The sequence below is a fragment of the Triturus cristatus genome, chromosome 4_1 (assembly GCF_964204655.1).
Source record: "Triturus cristatus chromosome 4_1, aTriCri1.1, whole genome shotgun sequence".
NCBI lineage: Eukaryota > Metazoa > Chordata > Amphibia > Caudata > Salamandridae > Triturus > Triturus cristatus.
The window spans coordinates 280,542,142-280,559,738 of record NC_140585.1 but is presented as its reverse complement, the minus strand read 5'-3'; the positions used below and the strand labels follow the sequence as shown (position 1 = coordinate 280,559,738).

Genomic DNA, 17,597 nt, shown 5'->3' with positions numbered 1-17,597 from the left:
AAGAAACATGGGACACGTCTAAATCCTTTGTAATGGGCGGTTTTGCCCCTTATTTTAAATCTGCATCACACTCAGCCGTAGTAAGAGCAAAGGGTGGCTTGCTTACCCTTATCTTGCTTAAATTGTCATGCATCGTCAAGGTTTTGCCTAGCTCCTCTCCTCATCTATTAGCAGTAAAACTAACCTTTCCAAGCAGTGTAACCCTGGTAATTGTACATTTTTACAATTGATTTTGTAGGGATCATGATAGTGAACCTCTAAATGATCTTGAAAGCTTTATAGAGGACCTTGCACAGGAGAGTCTTGCTCCCTATGAAACAATTACAATGGGGGATTTTAATATACACCGTTGCAAATTAAATTGTTTGTTTGATGGGGATATTTATGAAGATATACCACCTGCAGCCCATTTCGATCATACCACCCAAGGCGCCGGACAGGAAAGTTTATTAGCAAGTAATAATTTATACTGTCTAGAGCCTGGGGAGGAAGCAGACATGATACCATCGTTCTTTGGAAAAGGGAGCGGTTCAACTATAGATTATGTTGTAATGTCAGTCCCCTATACCAACATATGCGGGAAGTCAGGGTGACTCGAACAGGTTTTAGTGACCATAATCCCATCATTGCTGAATCCAAAGGTCTAATGGTCTTTCGGGGTGCGGAGTTAAAAACCTTCGCAAATATGGATTTTTGGCCCACAGTCCAGGATCGGAAAATAAGATGGGAGAAAATTGTTCCAGAGCTCTTTTTAGTAGAGTTATACAATGAGAGCAAAGAGGATATTGAGCAATGCCGTAATGAACATAGCGGGCCTACAGAAGTGTTAGAGGCTTATGACAAGTTAACAAAGCTAATTGGTAAAAAGTTAACAGGTAAAAAGATCTTGGCCGGTATAAAGGAGATCAAGTGGTTTAATGCCGATTGCTCTAAAGCTCACAAAGCCCTTATGGTTGCATTAAAAAGTCTACCTAGAGATCCCGAGCTGATTAAAAGTCGAAGGAAAGGATATGATATGGCTTTAAAATTAAGGAAGGCTGCTTTAAGGGATCAGTCATGGGAGTAACTAACACAGGTGAGTGCTCAAGCTGATAGTGCAAAATTCAGGAAGATAGTAAATAGCTCATTTTTTAAAGATAATAACACGACAAGAACAGAGTGTGTAATTCCAGCTGACCGGTGGGTTAGTCACTTTGAACAGATATATGCAGAGGTTGACACAGAACAAACAGGCCCCTTTTGGGAACCGAGTGCTGTGCCACTCGCTCTAGGGTTTGATGTAAAAGAGATTCAGAAAGCGATTGAGGGTATGTCTGCACGAAAGCCCCCGGTCCCCATGGGATACCCGTGGACCTCTATAAATCAGACCCGGGAACATGTGCGAAAATCCTAACTGAGGTATTCCACGCGGCCACAAGGGTAGGTCAGCCCCGCTCATGGTCAACGGCGGTTATTTTGCCAATTTTCAAAAAAGGTGCTAGGGACGATCCTGCCTGTTATCGTCCAATTTCCTTGCTGAACTCCGCAGAAAAAATAATGGGCAAAGTAATTTTAGATCGTTTAAGCTTTTGGCTGGAAGAAAAGGATGTGTTGTCCGATTTACAATTTGGTTTTCGTAAGGGCATGGGGTACAGTGGAGCAATGTATGAACCTACTCATGATCACTAACAATTATACCCTAGCCAAAAAAGGGCGTATGTTTTTGGCTTTTATGGATTTAACGTCCGCTTTTGATAGGGCAAACAGGTCTAAGCTATGGCAAATGTTGCTTGAAATTGGGATGAATAGGAATTTTGTATGTTTCTTGCACTGGTCCCACCTTAACCAGACTGCCTCAGTAAGGTATAACGAGTATGGCTCCCTAACTACACCCTGTAATGTAAAAAGAGGAGTGAGTCAGGGGTGCATTCTTGCACCGTTTTTTTTTACACTTTACATAAATAAGCTGGGGGCAGTGTTATCATACTCATGTTTAGACATCCCAAGAGTAGGTTTTAGATCAATCCCAGCGCTTTTATCTGCAGATGATGCAGTTTTACTTGCCAGGACACCAATTGCTTTGAAATCTGTAGTTAATACTTTTATTAATTTTATGGTTGCTCTTGACCTTGTGGTCAATTTCACTAAATCTCATATAATGTCACTTAGTAATCTAAAAAGATGGAAAAAGCCCCTTCCATGTAAAGGTGGAGTGCTAACCAATGTACCAACATGCCCATATCTGGGTGTGTTATGTGATGAAAATGGCTCCTGGGTGGCACAGCGTGCTCTAAAGAAAAACATTTTGGCAAGAGCAGCTGGGGCCTCGCTGGATTTCACTAGAAGATTAGGGAGCAAACCCATACCATCACTGCTGAAGATCTATAATGAGAAATGTGTCGCGATGACAGTGTATGGTAGTGTGGTTTGGGGTCACAAGGAATGTAATGAAGTTCAAGGAGTTGAAAACAAACACCTACATAAACTCCTAGCTGCTCCTTCTAGCATTCCAGCGTTCATGGTACATGAGGAATTAAGGCAGGGCTACTTTACAGACAATATTGCAGTAGCACCCTTGATATGGTGGCTAAAGATTTGGTCTAGAGATAAGCCAAACCTAAACCAAATTATGTTAGAGGACTGCATGATGTTAGACAGAGTCGCAGATATTCCCTGGTTAAAATATGTCTCCCAGCAGCTTTCAGCTCTCGGTCAACCAGAGCTATTTAATCAACCAAGAAAGCTGCACCCTGAAGACGTGAAAGCTATAAAAACAGAATTTTTAACGAGGAGACAACTGGATAGGGAAGTAAATGAATTTGAAAAACCTACATGTAGACACTTTATGATTATATGTCCTGGAATTTTAAATCAACCCTTTTGGTCTTTTGTTAATAATCTGCATCATCACTTTCTTTTATCCAGATTCAGATATAATTGTATCCACTGGTCCCTAACTGTACCTAAAGGTTTCGCAAAGTTAGGTACCCTGCAACCGTGTGCCTGAGATAATTTTTCTGACCAAGACCTGCTGCACTTTATGTTTTTTTGTAGATTTTATACTGAGCTGCGAGCTAAATATATTTTACCACTTATTAGAGATTGCTATTTTGCACAAGTAAGACCAGCACTGATCTATTTACAAATGCTTTCTTCTCGACTCATTTGTTATGGGGTTGCAAGATTCTTATTTGGGGCAGTTCGTAAGAGGAAAATTCTGGTTTGATAACAGTAATGACTTGGGCCTATCTGAATATGTTTCTTTTAATACTAATGTATTTTAACTGTGCTTTTAATTAGATCCGTGGTGTAGTTTTAAATCTAAAATGTATGTGTTCTATTATGGGAAATGTACTTTTATGGCCAGAACGTGACCGAATAAAGTTTTATTGATTTGATTTGATTTGATTTGATTTGACTCAGAGGGAGACAGACTGATTGACTGACAGAGAGTGACTGACTGAGAGAGAGACTGACAGAGAGAGACTGACTGACAGAGAGAGAGAGAGAGAGACTGACTGAGAGAGATAGACTGACTAAGAGAGAGATAGTGACTGGGAGAGACTGACTGGCTGAGAGAGAGACTGACTGGCTGAGAGAGAGAGACTGACTGACTGAGAGAGATAGACTGACTAAGAGAGAGATAGTGACTGGGAGAGACTGACTGGCTGAGAGAGAGACTGACTGGCTGAGAGAGAGAGACTGACTGGCTGAGAGAGAGAGACTGACTGAGAGAGAGAGAGACTGACTGACAGAGAGAAACTGACTCAGAGAGAGAGAGAGACTGACTGACTGACAGAGAAAGAGAGACTGACTGACAGAGAGAGAGAGAGACTGACTAAGAGAGAGAGAGAGTGACTGGGAGAGACTGACTGGCTGAGAGAGAGACTGACTGGCTGAGAGAGAGAGACTGACTGGCTGAGAGAGAGAGACTGACTGAGAGAGAGAGAGACTGACTGACAGAGAGAGACTGACTCAGAGAGAGAGAGAGAGACTGACTGACAGAGAAAGAGAGACTGACTGACAGAGAGAGAGAGAGACTGACTGTCTGACTGAGAGAGAATGACTGACAAGCGAGAGAGACGGGCTGATGGAGAGAGAGGCAGACTGACAGAGAGAGAGACTGACTGAATGAATGAGAGAGAGACTGACTGACTGAGCGAGAGAGAGACTGACAGAGAGAGAGAGAGAGAGAGAGAGAGAAAGAGAGATGCCAGTACTTTGTGAAGTCAGTACTTTGTGCCAGAGTGAGGAAACAAAAGATTACTGTAGGGGGAAGCGAGGGAACGAGCATGAGCTAGAAAAGGGCAAAGCTAAATAAAGTGAAAATATAGGGGAAAGAGCAGGACATGCTGAGTGGTAAACACAAATGGTGAAGAAATAAAAGAAAAGTTGTTCGCTGATATCAGCATTTCCAGGAAAGAAATCATTCAATCAGGGTAAAGCCAAATTCCTATAGGAGTGGGACCAGCACAAGAATAGAGAGAAAAGACAAAATCAGGATCTGCCAATGGAATGGACAAAAAGCCTTGCAATCATGAGCAGGGGCTGACCCAAAGCCCACTCTATGTAATATTGTATGCAAAGCTGTGAAAGACTTCTGAAGCGGTCAATGGCGAGCCCACAGAACAGTCAGCTACACTGATAGTGCCTATGGGTAGTAGATCCAGGGTGTGTGATGGCAGTGTGGTAAGCTGGATATGAAGGTGTCTGACTTGTAAACAGCAATGGCAAAGGGGTTTCTAAGAGTCTGCACTATAAGAGCGTAAAGTGAGGAAGGCAATGCGGACGGGGAAGAAAATCTGGGGGGCCCTCTCAGACTGGCCTCAGCGGTCATGGAGTTTGATCCAGGAATAAAAAGTAAACTCTTGGAGTCCTCTGGACTTTCTTCAGTTTTTGGTCCTTGCCTTTGCGCCATTCTGTTTGCAAGACATTGCAGGCTATTGCGGGGTTAAGGGAGGACCAAAAGTAACCCTGTGATGGAATTGGGGTCAAAGTGTGTATGAACCTATGCAATGCTTCTAAAGATAGCTATTGTCTGCTAATAAAAATGTATTATCAAAATGCCGTGTTGGAACTGTCTTTGCCCGCGTCTCACGCAGAAAGACAGAACTGAAGGGCAGCATCATACAGCTGCATTCCCATAACTGTAAACCCCAAAAACTATCTTTTCTACAGGGAGCAGCTTGGGGGAGGCATAGCAATCAGGGAATTACGTTATAGGCCCTTTCACACCTCCTGTGATTTAATTACTTCCGGATAGGGGTCACGGGGGTCATCTGCCATTGGAGTCCTCACTTCGACCTGTTTTTGCGTGGCTGCAACGGAACCCACCCTTCCGCTTACGCTATGGGGAGATAATTAAGCTGCATACTGTATTTTAATGGTAGTGTTCCTGTTGTTGGTAGTCATACTTCAGCAGGTTATTGATAGTCCTGCTGTTAGAGGTGGGTAATGTGCATGCTCCTTGCAGAGTTACAGGATGATCCAATGGTTTTGGTACTCCAACTCAACCAAGAAAATGTGCCCTAAGGATGAAGCCTCGAGACCATACCTCTGCAGTCGTTTGGGGGTGCCCCGATAAAAGTGGCAGCGTCCCTGTGTTGCCTGGTACATTTGCAAGCCTGAGCAGCTGGGGCTGGTCTGGATTAGAACATCTTTGGTGGGAGCTACTTTCTCCGGGACGGTGGTCTCCAGAGGCAGTTTAACCCATTCAAACTGTTTGAGTATGGCATCAATTATATGTTGCCCTGATGCTTGTTGGTTAATCTGGCTGGTAGCCAGTTTAGGATGTATGATCACTAGCTGCTTAGATCGCCGCAAAGCTAACCCATTCGTTTGTTTACTAAACCTGCGACATAACTTTCTTCCATCAAAAAAAGTGTCCTGACTTATATTTGACTTGGACTGCATGAAAGTTTGGATTGGTTGATTTTCTGTGGGATATCAGCACAATGTAATCAATGTGTAATGAAGTGTGCACTCCTTCTGACCTTATGGTAAGTTGATGTGTCCATCGGTTGTATGGGAGCTTGAAAAAAAACTTTGAACTTTACAAAAGTTGAACAAACGTTGCCATTGTTGTTTGTTTGTTGTTATTTTGTTACTTTTAATTAGACAAATGGTACAATATTATTGCAGGCCTTCGAGGGCCACAATGGTCACTGGGGCAGGAAGCCATGAAAGGCTGGTTTAAAGCGTCTATGATTTAAACAGCGCGTATGACTGTAGCCTGCGCAGCTCACCTGTGGTAGAAAGAAGGGATCATTGAGTTGTAGCAGAACGCGCAGCTCCTTTTCATCGAGGCTGCTGAGCCCATTGGCCTTCAGCACTGCTCTGTTGCCCTCAGCACTGATGTCATGTAAAAACTTACAAAACCTCCTGAAAGAGAAGACATGGACGATAATCAGAGCATTATCATGCTAAGCTCAAGGGGTGTAAAGTAGGGGTATCCCGAGGCCACAAATATAACCTGGTGCCAATGTTATTAGTGTTCATTTTAGACTTTGATGTAAGCTAATGAAACGTAATGTACACAATCAATATTTTGACTGTTTTAAGTCATACCACAGTGATCTGCAAAAGTACTTACCACCAGGGAGAACTCTGTGATACTTGTCTGAAGAACAGCAGGAACGAAAGCAATTTGTGCTCAACTCCCTCCGGATAAACCCTAGCACAAATTTGGGTGTACTTTTTTGGTCTCAGCTACCAGACTGTGCAAGCCTTTTGGCTGCAAAAACCCTATTGTGTGCCTACCAAAAACGTACAGTGGGCTTACAGCTCGCCCACTGGTTACCATTGGTTGTCTTTCTCGTCACTCTCATTTGCTTAATTCTTATTCAATGGTTTGCCTTCCTCTTCTTGGGCTTGTCCCTCCCCTGGAGCAGATCCTCTTTACCATCCTTTGATTAGCTGACTTGTTTGCTTCCACTGTTCACTTTTAGTGAACTACTTTTTTCTTTTTTAGCTAAGCACACCATGAGTGCCTCTTCTTGGGTTTGTCCCTCCCCTGGAGCAGATCCTCTTTACCATCCTTTGATTAGCTGACTTGTTTGCTTCCACTGTTCACTTTTAGTGCACTACTTTTTTCTTTTTTAGCTAAGCACACCATGAGTGCCTCTTCTTGGGTTTGTCCCTCCCCTGGAGCAGATCCTCTTTACCATCCTTTGATTAGCTGACTTGTTTGCTTCCACTGTTCACTTTTAGTGCACTACTTTTTTCTTTTTTAGCTAAGCACACCACCAGTGCCTCTTCTTGGGTTTGTCCCTCCCCTGGAGCAGATCCTCTTTCCCATCCTTTGATTAGCTGACTTGTTTGCTTCCACTAGCACTCCATGAGAGTGAATGCGCTTTCCAGCTCTCTCCCTGTTGAGCTTCTCCCTCTCATCAAATATCCACCCCCGCTCGTGTTGCTGCCTGCCTTGTGTTCTGCTCACTCTCTCTCGTGAGCAGCCCGTGCTACCCGTCCCTGCATTCTGAGTTGTTCTTTTCCTCATGTGCTTCTTCTCCTGCACCCCATGTTGCTTTCTCCCTCATGGGCTTCCCGCTCTCTCTGGTGTTCTTCTCCTCCACCCACCTCCCGCACTCCGTGTTGTTCTCTCCATCGTGTGCTTCTCCCCCCACCTAGTGGTGCTTTCTTCTTCGTGTGCTGCTTTTCTTATGCCCCAACCACTTCTTTGTTGCCCCCTCAACACGGTGGTCCTATTTTTTCATGCCCTTTCACACTTTTTATTTACTGATCCAGGTAAATAAAAAACAGGAAACGTGATGACACGTGCCCGTGCCGATAGAATTGAATGACTGGGGACAGTGCCACGTGATCGCACCTTTTATTTCTTAATTGTTTTTTGAGCAATACTGTGCAGCATCAGCAAACAGCATTGGTAAAGCCAATAGTCCTAAAACGCAAGACCTATTGGCTTTGCCAATGCTTGTTACCCTATCAGCTAGGTCTATCTTCAACTGCAAGAGTCCAAGTTGGCTAATAATTCATATATGTTTACCAACTTCATTCCTCAAGAACCTATGGTAGCTCACAACACCCAATATATAATGTTTCTGATTCATTCCATTTAACAACACCAATTTGTCTTTAATATTGTGTAGCATTTAGTGGTTGGATGATTTCCATTGGGTGGTTGGATTTTGGGCACACACATGCCACCCAGATGCTTCATTCGATAATGCGTGTTGCCTTCTGTTAAAGTATGGTGATCATTACTAAGTATGTGTAAGTACAATAGTCTTCAGCTAGTCAGACGGCACCATATAGTGGGTAGTATCGACTGACCAGCGTGTGCAGTCACAGTGACCGGTGGGAAACAACCTTAACAACGAATCCCTAAGAACGAGTGGCCTTAAGAACGATTCCCAAACAACCTGCACCTGAACCACGATCTCCTTAACAACTACTTTATCTGAGCCACGACCTCCAAAACCAGAGGTAAGTGTAGTGTCGCGGTCTAGTGGACGCGCGCACTACGCAGTGACGTAGATGTGCGTAGCGGCCGTTTGGATGCTACTGCGCATGCGCGAGGCATAGCGCGCGAGCGAGAGACGCGATCGGAGCGTGTTGCCCGGCGCTCTCTCTGTAGGTGATCTAGAAGGTGTAATAAAGGTTCTATCTACATACAGAACGTTTCCTGTGAGTCTGTGGGGGAAAGCAACCTGTACCCTGGCACCCAGCAACATTACAGTGGCGACGAGACTGGGACAAGAAGAACCCTATGTGCAACAGGTGGAAGGTGCCCCCCTAACCTGCATCAGAGAAGAAGCCCACCAGGAGAGATACCACCCTACGCGGTAAGAAGACCGGAGGGACCAAGGGCAGACACCTACACACCGGGAGAGCGCGGCAGAGGCAGATAGAAGCCGGGGAGTGGCACGTGGGCAGCGGAGGAGCCAGCCACGAGGTAGAGGATATCGCAGGCGGACAGCGGAACCGCAGAGGAGATCCTGGCGGAGTCAGGGGACGACGGAGCAGCCAGCTCGAACGCAGTCCCAGGTACCCGAAGCAGGGGAGCGGGGACGGACGCACCAGGTAGCCCAAGGAAGCAAGTGGACGCCAAAATGAGTGCACAGTCATCGACTCTGACGACGCCGATACCTTTCCTACCACGCCCGGGAGAACCCATAATGAAGTGGGAAGACTGGAGGGAGTACTTCAAAAACTACCTGGAAGCGCTAGAAGATGAGAACGAGGAGGCGTTCTCTAGCGCCAGGAGGAAGAGGATACTTCTACACAACCTAGGACCTGTAGGGATACGAGTGTTTCAAAATCTCACACCGACCACCAGACCTGTAGGGGACACAGACGTGTTCACCCACGCCATAGAAGATTTGGACAACCACTATCGGCCAGCAGTGTGCACCTCCATCGACCGCTATAACTTCCAGCAGAGGAAGCAAGAAGCGGGGGAATCCGTAGATGACTACGTGGCGGCGCTGCGGAAGCTGGCGATGACGTGCAGGTATGGCGGACTGCAGGACGAATTCATCAAGGACCAGATCGTCATGCACACGACAAGCAAGTCAGTACAGGACAAACTATGGGCGAATGGAGATGCGACGCTGAACGAAGTGATCGCCATAGTGAAGAGAGCGGAGCTGACGAAACGCTGTGCGGAAGCAGCCAAGAGAGAACCGGCCCCCAGACTCACAGTCAACAAGGTAGACGACGCGGACCACCAGACGCGGGGGAAACAAACGACGGGGGAGTACAGAGGAGCGGCCACAGGGAAACCAAGACCCGGACCGACATGGAAACAAGGAAAAGGCGAGGCCATGAAATGCTACAGGTGCGGCAGCTCGAACCAAGCAGCGCACGACAAACGGTGCCCCGCATTCAGAGCCAAGTGTGCGTTCTGCGGCCTAGTTGGCCATTACGAAAAAGTATGCCGCAGAAAAGGAAGACAGCAGGCGGTGAAGTTCGTGGCACAGGACGAGGGGGAAGAAGCAGAAGGCCGTGAAGAAGACGAAGAAGTCCTGTGTATTGAAGACCAGGTACTGGGCATAGAGGGGAGAAGAACGCGCAAACCCCAGTGCGACATGATCATAGGAGGCATACCCATCACCATCGTGGCGGACTCAGGATCTCCTTACACGATCATTCAACGTTCAGTATGGAACGAGAGGTTCAGACCCACGTGGGGCGCACAACTAGAACCCCCCGACATTCGACCTGTCACCTACACAGGGGACCCTATCCCGATGGTAGGGTTCAAGACAATGAAGTTCCAGTTCAAGGAGCGGAGTGCACTCTGCAAGCTGTACGTCGCGGAGAAGGGACCGTCAGTCCTGGGCTGGATGGACCAAGGAGTGTTGGGAATACAGCTGAACCCAGGAGGGGACACCCAGGTGATGGTGACTCTGGACGGAGAGGAGTCGACGGCAGAAAAATGGCGGAGCGGGCACCCGAAGGTCTTCGGCGGGAAGATTGGGAGACTGGAGAAGTTCTCCCACAAAATCGTCCTCAAAGAAAACGCCCGGCCGGTAGCGCACAAGGTACGGAACATCCCGATTGCGGTAAGGGAGGCGGTGCAACAGGAGCTCCTCCGACTGGAAGAAGGGGGAATCATTGAGCCCATTGACAGCGCGGAGTGGTTGGCACCCTTGGTGGTGGCCATGAAACCGTCAGGCAAAGTGCGCCTCTGTGTGGACCTCAGGGAGTTGAACAAGTGCATAGTGGTGGAAAGGTTCCCCTTGCCACGCATAGAGGAAATGTTGGCCCGCACGAAAGGAGTGAAATGGTTCTCCACCATAGACTTGCAATCGGCATACCACCAGGTAGCGCTACATCCGACAAGCAAAAAATTGACATCGTTCATCACGCCGTTCGGCTGCTACCAATTCTGCCGCATGCCCTTTGGTCTCGCCTCGGCAGCGGCGGTGTTCCAGAAGCTAATGGCCCGCCTATTCAAGGACATTGAGGGAGTGCAATACTTTCAGGACGACATCCTAGTGATGGGGACGGAGCTGGAGGACCATGACAGGAAACTGTCAGCAGTATTGAAGATCCTGGAAGAGAAGGGCCTAACAGCAGAATGGGAGAAGTGTCATTTTGGAATGACATCAGTCACCTACCTGGGACACGAGATAGGGGCGCAAGGAATAACGCCGAAGAGAGGGAACGCAAAGGCCATCTGCGAAGCACCGCCGCCCACCTCCAAGGAAGAAGTACGGTCGTTCCTAGGGATGGCAGAGTACTATAGTAAATTCGTCCACCGCTTTGCCACAAAAACCCACCACATGAGGCAACTCACGAGGGACAAGACGGCGTTCATATGGACAGAGGAGACGCAAGAGGAGTTCGACACAGTGAAACGGGAAATTGGTGGAGCGATCCCGTTGCAAGGATTCGATCCCCAGGGGCGGTCAATATTGATGACGGACGCGAGTGAAAAGGGGCTGGGAGCGGTGCTCATGCAGGAAAGACCAGAAGGCGGAACGGAGACGATCAGCTTCGCGTCCCGGACGCTGACAGCATCGGAACAAAAGTTCAGTGTGATAGAGAAAGAGATGCTAGCGGTAGTGTGGGCCATGGCGAAGTACCGTCAGTTCCTGTGGGGAACCAGATTCCAGGTGAAGACAGATCACAAGCCTCTCGTGAAAGTACTGACATCAGATGGCCATGCCAGTGCCACGCCCCGCATTGCGAAAATGACACTGAAACTCCTGGAGTACAGGTACGACGTGGAGTACATCCCGGGCTCCAGAAACAAAATAGCGGACTACCTCAGCAGGGCATCTGCGATGGACAGCGCCTCCAACGACAGGGAAGACGACGACGAGATGGTGGCTCTGACGGACGATCCGGAAAAAGCCATCAGCAGGCAGGAATGGAAGAACGCGTATGAGGCGGATGATGACATGGAGGAAATCAAGGCGTACATCGTGCGGGGATGGCCGGACAGAAGGAGACAAAGATCAAAAATCAGGCAGTTTTACGAAGTCAGAGAAGAGCTGTCGGTGGGCAACGACGGAGTGTTTGTCTACAGGGGTGACAGGGTGGTGCCACCGGAGAACATCGTACCCACCCTGCTAGCCATACTTCACGAAGGCCACCTGGGAATTGTGAAGACAAAGGCCAGGACAAAACAAACTTACTGGTGGCCAGGGATGGACACGCATGTAGAGAGGCACGTGAAGGACTGCGCGCAGTGCCTAGGGGCAGACAAGACACTCAAACCTATGAGACCACCCTTGGGGAAATTCACAAACCCCAGCAACCCGTGGGAAGAGGTAGCAGTGGACATCCTGGGGCCAATACTGGACGACCAGGGGATCCCCAAATATCTATGTGTACTAGTGGATAAATACTCGAAATGGCCAGAAGTGCACATCAAAGAGATCATGGACACGGACGAGATACTACGCTTCCTCAAGGCGGTGTTCCTCCGGGAAGGCATACCCAGGAGCATTATCAGCGACAATGGCCCCCACTCCGACAAGTGGGTCACATTTGCGAACAGGAACGGCATAATACTCAAATGCACCTCGATATACCACCCATCCAGCAATGGACAAGTAGAGAGGTTTAACAGGGTGCTGATGGGCTCCATACAGGCGGCCATCACAAGAGGCAAAGACTGGGAGAAAGAGGTGCTCAGCACGATATGGGCGTACCGCATCACCCCCACCGGTACGGGGTACAGTCCCTTCCAGATCTTACGGGGACGGCAACCCTTTACCAGAGACAATGTGGCGTGGCAGGAGAAGACCATCACCAGCAAATGGTCTCCAGCAGTGGTGCAGCACAACCTGCAGAAGGCACAACGCATCTATACGGAACACTACAACCTCCACAAGAGGACAAGAGAAACGGCGTTGGAAAAAGGGGAGTGGGTCAGAGTGAAGCTGGCCGTCCTTAAGCGGAAAGGAGAAAGCAAGTACTCCCCACCCCTCAGAGTAGAAGAAGTGTATGACCGGGCGGCACTGCTCAGTGACGGTAACGTGTGGTCACACGAGCGCATGGCCAAATGCAATAAGATCTTACAGTGGCCCCGAGAGTGCACGGAAGGGGAAACCCCGGCAGAAGGGCCGACAAAGGACACAGACTCATCCGAGGGAGGCCACGGAGAGGACATGAGCGGTGAGCAAGAGAGAGAGAGAGACAACTCAGGGAGAAGACCCTTGGGGGAGACCACTAGAGAAGATGGCGAGGTAAAAGAGAGAGAGAGCCAGGGCACTCCGAAAGGTACCGACGGAGGCCCGGTCGCAGAGGGAAGCCGAGAAGGACATTCCACTCCGGTAAGACACACCCGGGGGGGAAGAGCAGTGGTGAGACCATCCAAGTTCAGAGACTTTGAAATGGACTGACCTCCGGGTCGGGGACTTTGTGTGTGTGATATGAAAAGGGGGAGATATGTAGTGTTGCGGTCTAGTGGACGCGCGCACTACGCAGTGACGTAGATGTGCGTAGCGGCTGTTTGGACGCTACTGCGCATGCGCGAGGCATAGCGCGCGAGCGAGAGACGCGATCGGAGCGTGTTGCCCGGCGCTCTCTCTGTAGGTGATCTAGAAGGTGTAATAAAGGTTCTATCTACATACAGAACGTTTCCTGTGAGTCTGTGGGGGAAAGCAACCTGTACCCTGGCACCCAGCAACATTACAGTAAGTGTCAATAATTACATTTAAAATGTTACAAATATTTTTTTTTATTGATTTCTACATTTCCTTATTTTAATTACGCTGTCGTTATAATAGGCTTTGTATAAATGTAACCTATTAGGCCAGTAGATGGCACTGTAGGATTGTTTTTCAATGATGCGATTTTGAACTGTGCTTGATGCGACTGTTCCTCTCTGGTTTTCACAGTTGAAATGGTCACAAAAGGATGGTTGGACATTATTTATATGTTTTATATGAGTCAATACTTTAAAAAAAATGAAAATATGTTCTGGAATCCTTTTTTTAATAATTTTATTTTCTGGGGGAAAAAAGATAATGGACTTTTATTTTATAGTTTTTTCCCGTACATTACTGTCTCTGTCTGTTTGTTTGTATTAAAAAAAAATGATTATTTGATTGTAAATTTGAAGTTTCTTTACTATAAATTCTTTAAATTGGAAGTGTTGTTAAATTTAAATAATTTTTTTTCTTGTTTCAATCTTGTGTTGTTTTGAACGTAGTGGTAGATTCAGGTAAATTGGCAATTAATTAATTTTCTTGGTTTAGTTAGTAAGTCGGTGTTCAAAACGTAGTGGTTTGGCTTTGGTCGTGGTTTAGCCTTTGTGGTTTAGGCATTCGTTGTTGAAGTGGTAGTTGTTTAATCATACATCCTGGACAAAAATATCTTGAGGTCGGAATATGAACGCCTAAATATCGAGCATCAAAATATCCTGAGGGTAAGTGAATTGAATGAATTGAAATAAGCTTTATTTTGATAAAACATATCTTAAAAAGCACATACAAATGTAACATACAAAGTGAGCACAAACCGTAAAAAATGCGGTAACAATCATGCAACCCAAGATAGGCAGGAAAAGTTTAAAAAGTACATATAGACATAATAAATAAGACAATATAAAAGGGGAATATATACAGAAGGGAGAATCAATCATCCAGCTTAACTAAGCTTAACTAAGGGCTACAAGGGCTTTAGTTCTTAACAGCCAGGACCACCTCAAGAATTTCGACAGAGCGCAGACATGGAGAGGTCGAGCATCTGATTTCAGAATGCGCAGGGCTGCGCGGTGGTCACGTGTTCCCAGAGTTTTGCATAGGGGATTAAGCCAATAAGATCTTGGGATTTTATATTTCGGGCATGCGAATAAAACATGTGCAATTGATTCAATTATGGACTCACAAAAAGGGCAGTATGGTGATGTCTGGGAGGGTGGTTTCCAGCGTGCAGTCAGCTCACGAACCGGGAGAGTGCCAATCCTAAACTTAAGATAGAGGGATCGGTCATACGGCTTTTGAATTATATCGAGGTAAGGCTCGTAGCACACTACATCTTTAATCATGAGGAATTCAATAGTTCTACTGCCACCAAGAGAGCTAGAATTTCTTTTTGCAATGACCCAACTCCAGTAAAGTTTCTTGAGCTCTGCTTTTGGGGGAGAAGTTTTATTATCCCATGCATCTCTAAGGCCGAGATCAAGAAGTAGAGCTTTGACATCTTTCAACCATTTAATTTTATGCCAAGAAGGGATGGATAATATATCAGATAAACCCTCCGCGTATTTAGCTAACTCAGGGGTCCGCCAAATCCGGGCCCATAGGAGTAGGGGGCGTACTTTTGCCAGGTCTTTCATTGAATGGCACCCTAGGTCCATTAGTAACGGAACTAGAGGGGTGCTCTGCGGAAGTGCCAACAGTTCTTTATAAAAGCTAGATTCAGACTTGGCAAGCTCGTCAATGTTAGTTAGGCCCCATAGTTCGGCACCATAAAGTGCCGAGCTCACACCTTTTGCTTTATATATGTCCAAAGCTGGAGCTATTGGCCGGGACATGGAGGATCGATGCTCCCTGAGGAGGGCGCCCGTAACCCTCTTGTGGGTTAGTAACATTTTTCGTAAATGGGATGACCAGGACATAGTGTCTGTAATGCGAATACCCAAGTAATCGAATTCTTTTACCCGCTCAAGAGTAACCGAATTCAAAACTGGGGGCCGCCCTAACTTTCTAGGTGGATTTAAGATTAGGTACTTGGTTTTGGTAGTGTTTATAATGAGGCCTCTAGCACTACAGAAAGCTTGAAAGCTATCAAGCAGGATTTGTAATCCCTTTGGTGATTTGGATAGCAGGAGAGTGTCATCCGCGAACAGGAGAGTTGGAATACGGTCGCCCGCCAGGGATGGTGCATCAGAAGGGACTTTTTTCAGATGATCCACTACACCATTCACATAAAGTGAAAATAGGGTAGGGGCAAGAACACATCCCTGGCGGACGCCCCTGTTCACTGGGATTCTCTCCGTTTTCTGGCCCTGAGGCCCCCATCGCACTTGGGCATAATTTCCATCATGTAATTTCATTAGTAAGGCCAACAAGTAAGGAGGAATATTCATGTTGGCCTTACAAACACGCCACAAAGTATCGCGGGGGACAAGGTCGAAAGCTGTTTTCAGGTCGATAAAGGCAAGATAGAGACTACCCTTTCCAAGAAATACGACCTTCCAATAAAGGAGAAACAGTCTAAAGGCCTGCTCTATGGTGACTGTCCCGACCCTAAAGCCTGCTTGGTAGTCTGAGAGGATATTGTTGTCATTTGCCCAAGATAAAATCCTCTCCAAAATCCCTTTCCCAGTCACCTTCTGAGATGAATCAATAAGACTGATCGGGCGATAATTCGCTGGATCGTCTCTGGCTCCCTTTTTAAATATGGGAACAAATTCCGCCCCCTTCCAAGACTCGGGGACCGGGGCACCATTATCGATGGCATTGATTAAGGTAGAAAGAAGCTTCCCCCATCTAGATGGGTCAAGTTTTAAAACATCGCCAGGAATGCCGTCTGGGCCAGCTGCCTTCAGGGGAACAATAGACTTAATGGCAAAGACTACTTCCTTTTCAGTGAAAGGAGTAATGTTCGAAGCTTTCACAAGGGGGGGGACGTCTTCAATAGAGGGTGTCCCCAAATCTTCCGACCGGGAAGAATAGAGTTTAGAGAAATGTTCGAACCAGGCCATGCTCGTGATGTTACATGTGAAAAGTACATGGGCTGGTCTGGTTTTGGATCTAATTATTTCCCAGAAGGAGCCAGAATCTCGTTTGAGAGAAGCCTCGCTTAGTGTCTGCCAATACTGTTCTTCCCAGAGTTTTTTGGCATTAGAGACAGTAATCTTATAGTCCTTCCTAGCCAACTGGATCTTGGATGTGATCTTAGTTTTAATGGCCGCAATTAGGGCAGATTTTTTCTTCCTGCAAATTGGTGTATACCACCCATCGGTGGGGGTGCGTTTGGTCACACCGCTTGGTGGGCCACCTTTACCCTCTATACGGAATAAATTACCCAGCTTGCTTATAGTATCTTGAAAGACCAAAGAAGCCTTATCAAAGGGAGTCTCGTGGGTACTTAGTAAGGCCAGATCAACTTGCACTTCCTGCAGTATTGATCTTATCAGATCAACTTTCACATCATCTAGGCTCACGTTACGCCATTTAAGGAGTCTCTCGCAGTTGGCGGGACATACCTCATGGGTTTGCATAGTGCTAATTACTGGAAAGGGCAGAAACCCACGTATATCTTCCCATAGTGATTTTATACTGAGAGATAGCTGATTGTGGTCGCTATCGTGTGAGGGGATTATTTCCATATCTACCTCATATGCCCAGAGATTAAGATCAAGAAGTATGTAGTCGATCCGAGATGTATGATTGGTCCTATTGTAAGTGTGCGTACCTTGAAGGTCAGAAGGTGTTCTGCCATTTGTAGCCCTTAATCCAAACTCGAGAGTCATAGTATTTAAAAATATGGCTGTTTTCGTCCATCTCTTTATAGGAGTTAAGGATAGCAATGGGATGCCTCTTTTGAAGTCATCCTCAAAAAGATCGGGAAGATCCAATGAGGCGAGAGGCTCATAGGAACAGTTGAAGTCGTCGGCTATTAGTATATGGGATGTATGGTGGGACTTGCGCAATTCACCCTCAAGGAGTGGAAATACAGGCGATAATGCA

The 17,597-nt window shown here is 46.7% G+C and overlaps 1 protein-coding gene across 8 annotated transcripts in view; it reads right to left on the bottom strand.

Annotated features, from left to right (window-relative positions):
* The window catches only part of LOC146854273 (uncharacterized), a 471,193-nt gene that overhangs the window by 402,144 nt on the left and 51,452 nt on the right, over positions 1-17,597 (bottom strand). For 7 of the 8 annotated variants that reach the window (XR_014981190.1, XR_014981192.1, XR_014981191.1 and 4 more), the window contains one exon: positions 6,225-6,360. Coding sequence is in view for 4 of the 8 variants with exons in the window: in XM_085652053.1 (XP_085508179.1) it covers positions 6,225-6,360 (136 nt within the window). In the remaining 4 variants the exon portion in view is untranslated. Of the gene's footprint in view, positions 1-6,224; positions 6,362-17,597 lie in introns of those variants that run through there. The other variant, XM_085652056.1, reaches the window with a different exon arrangement.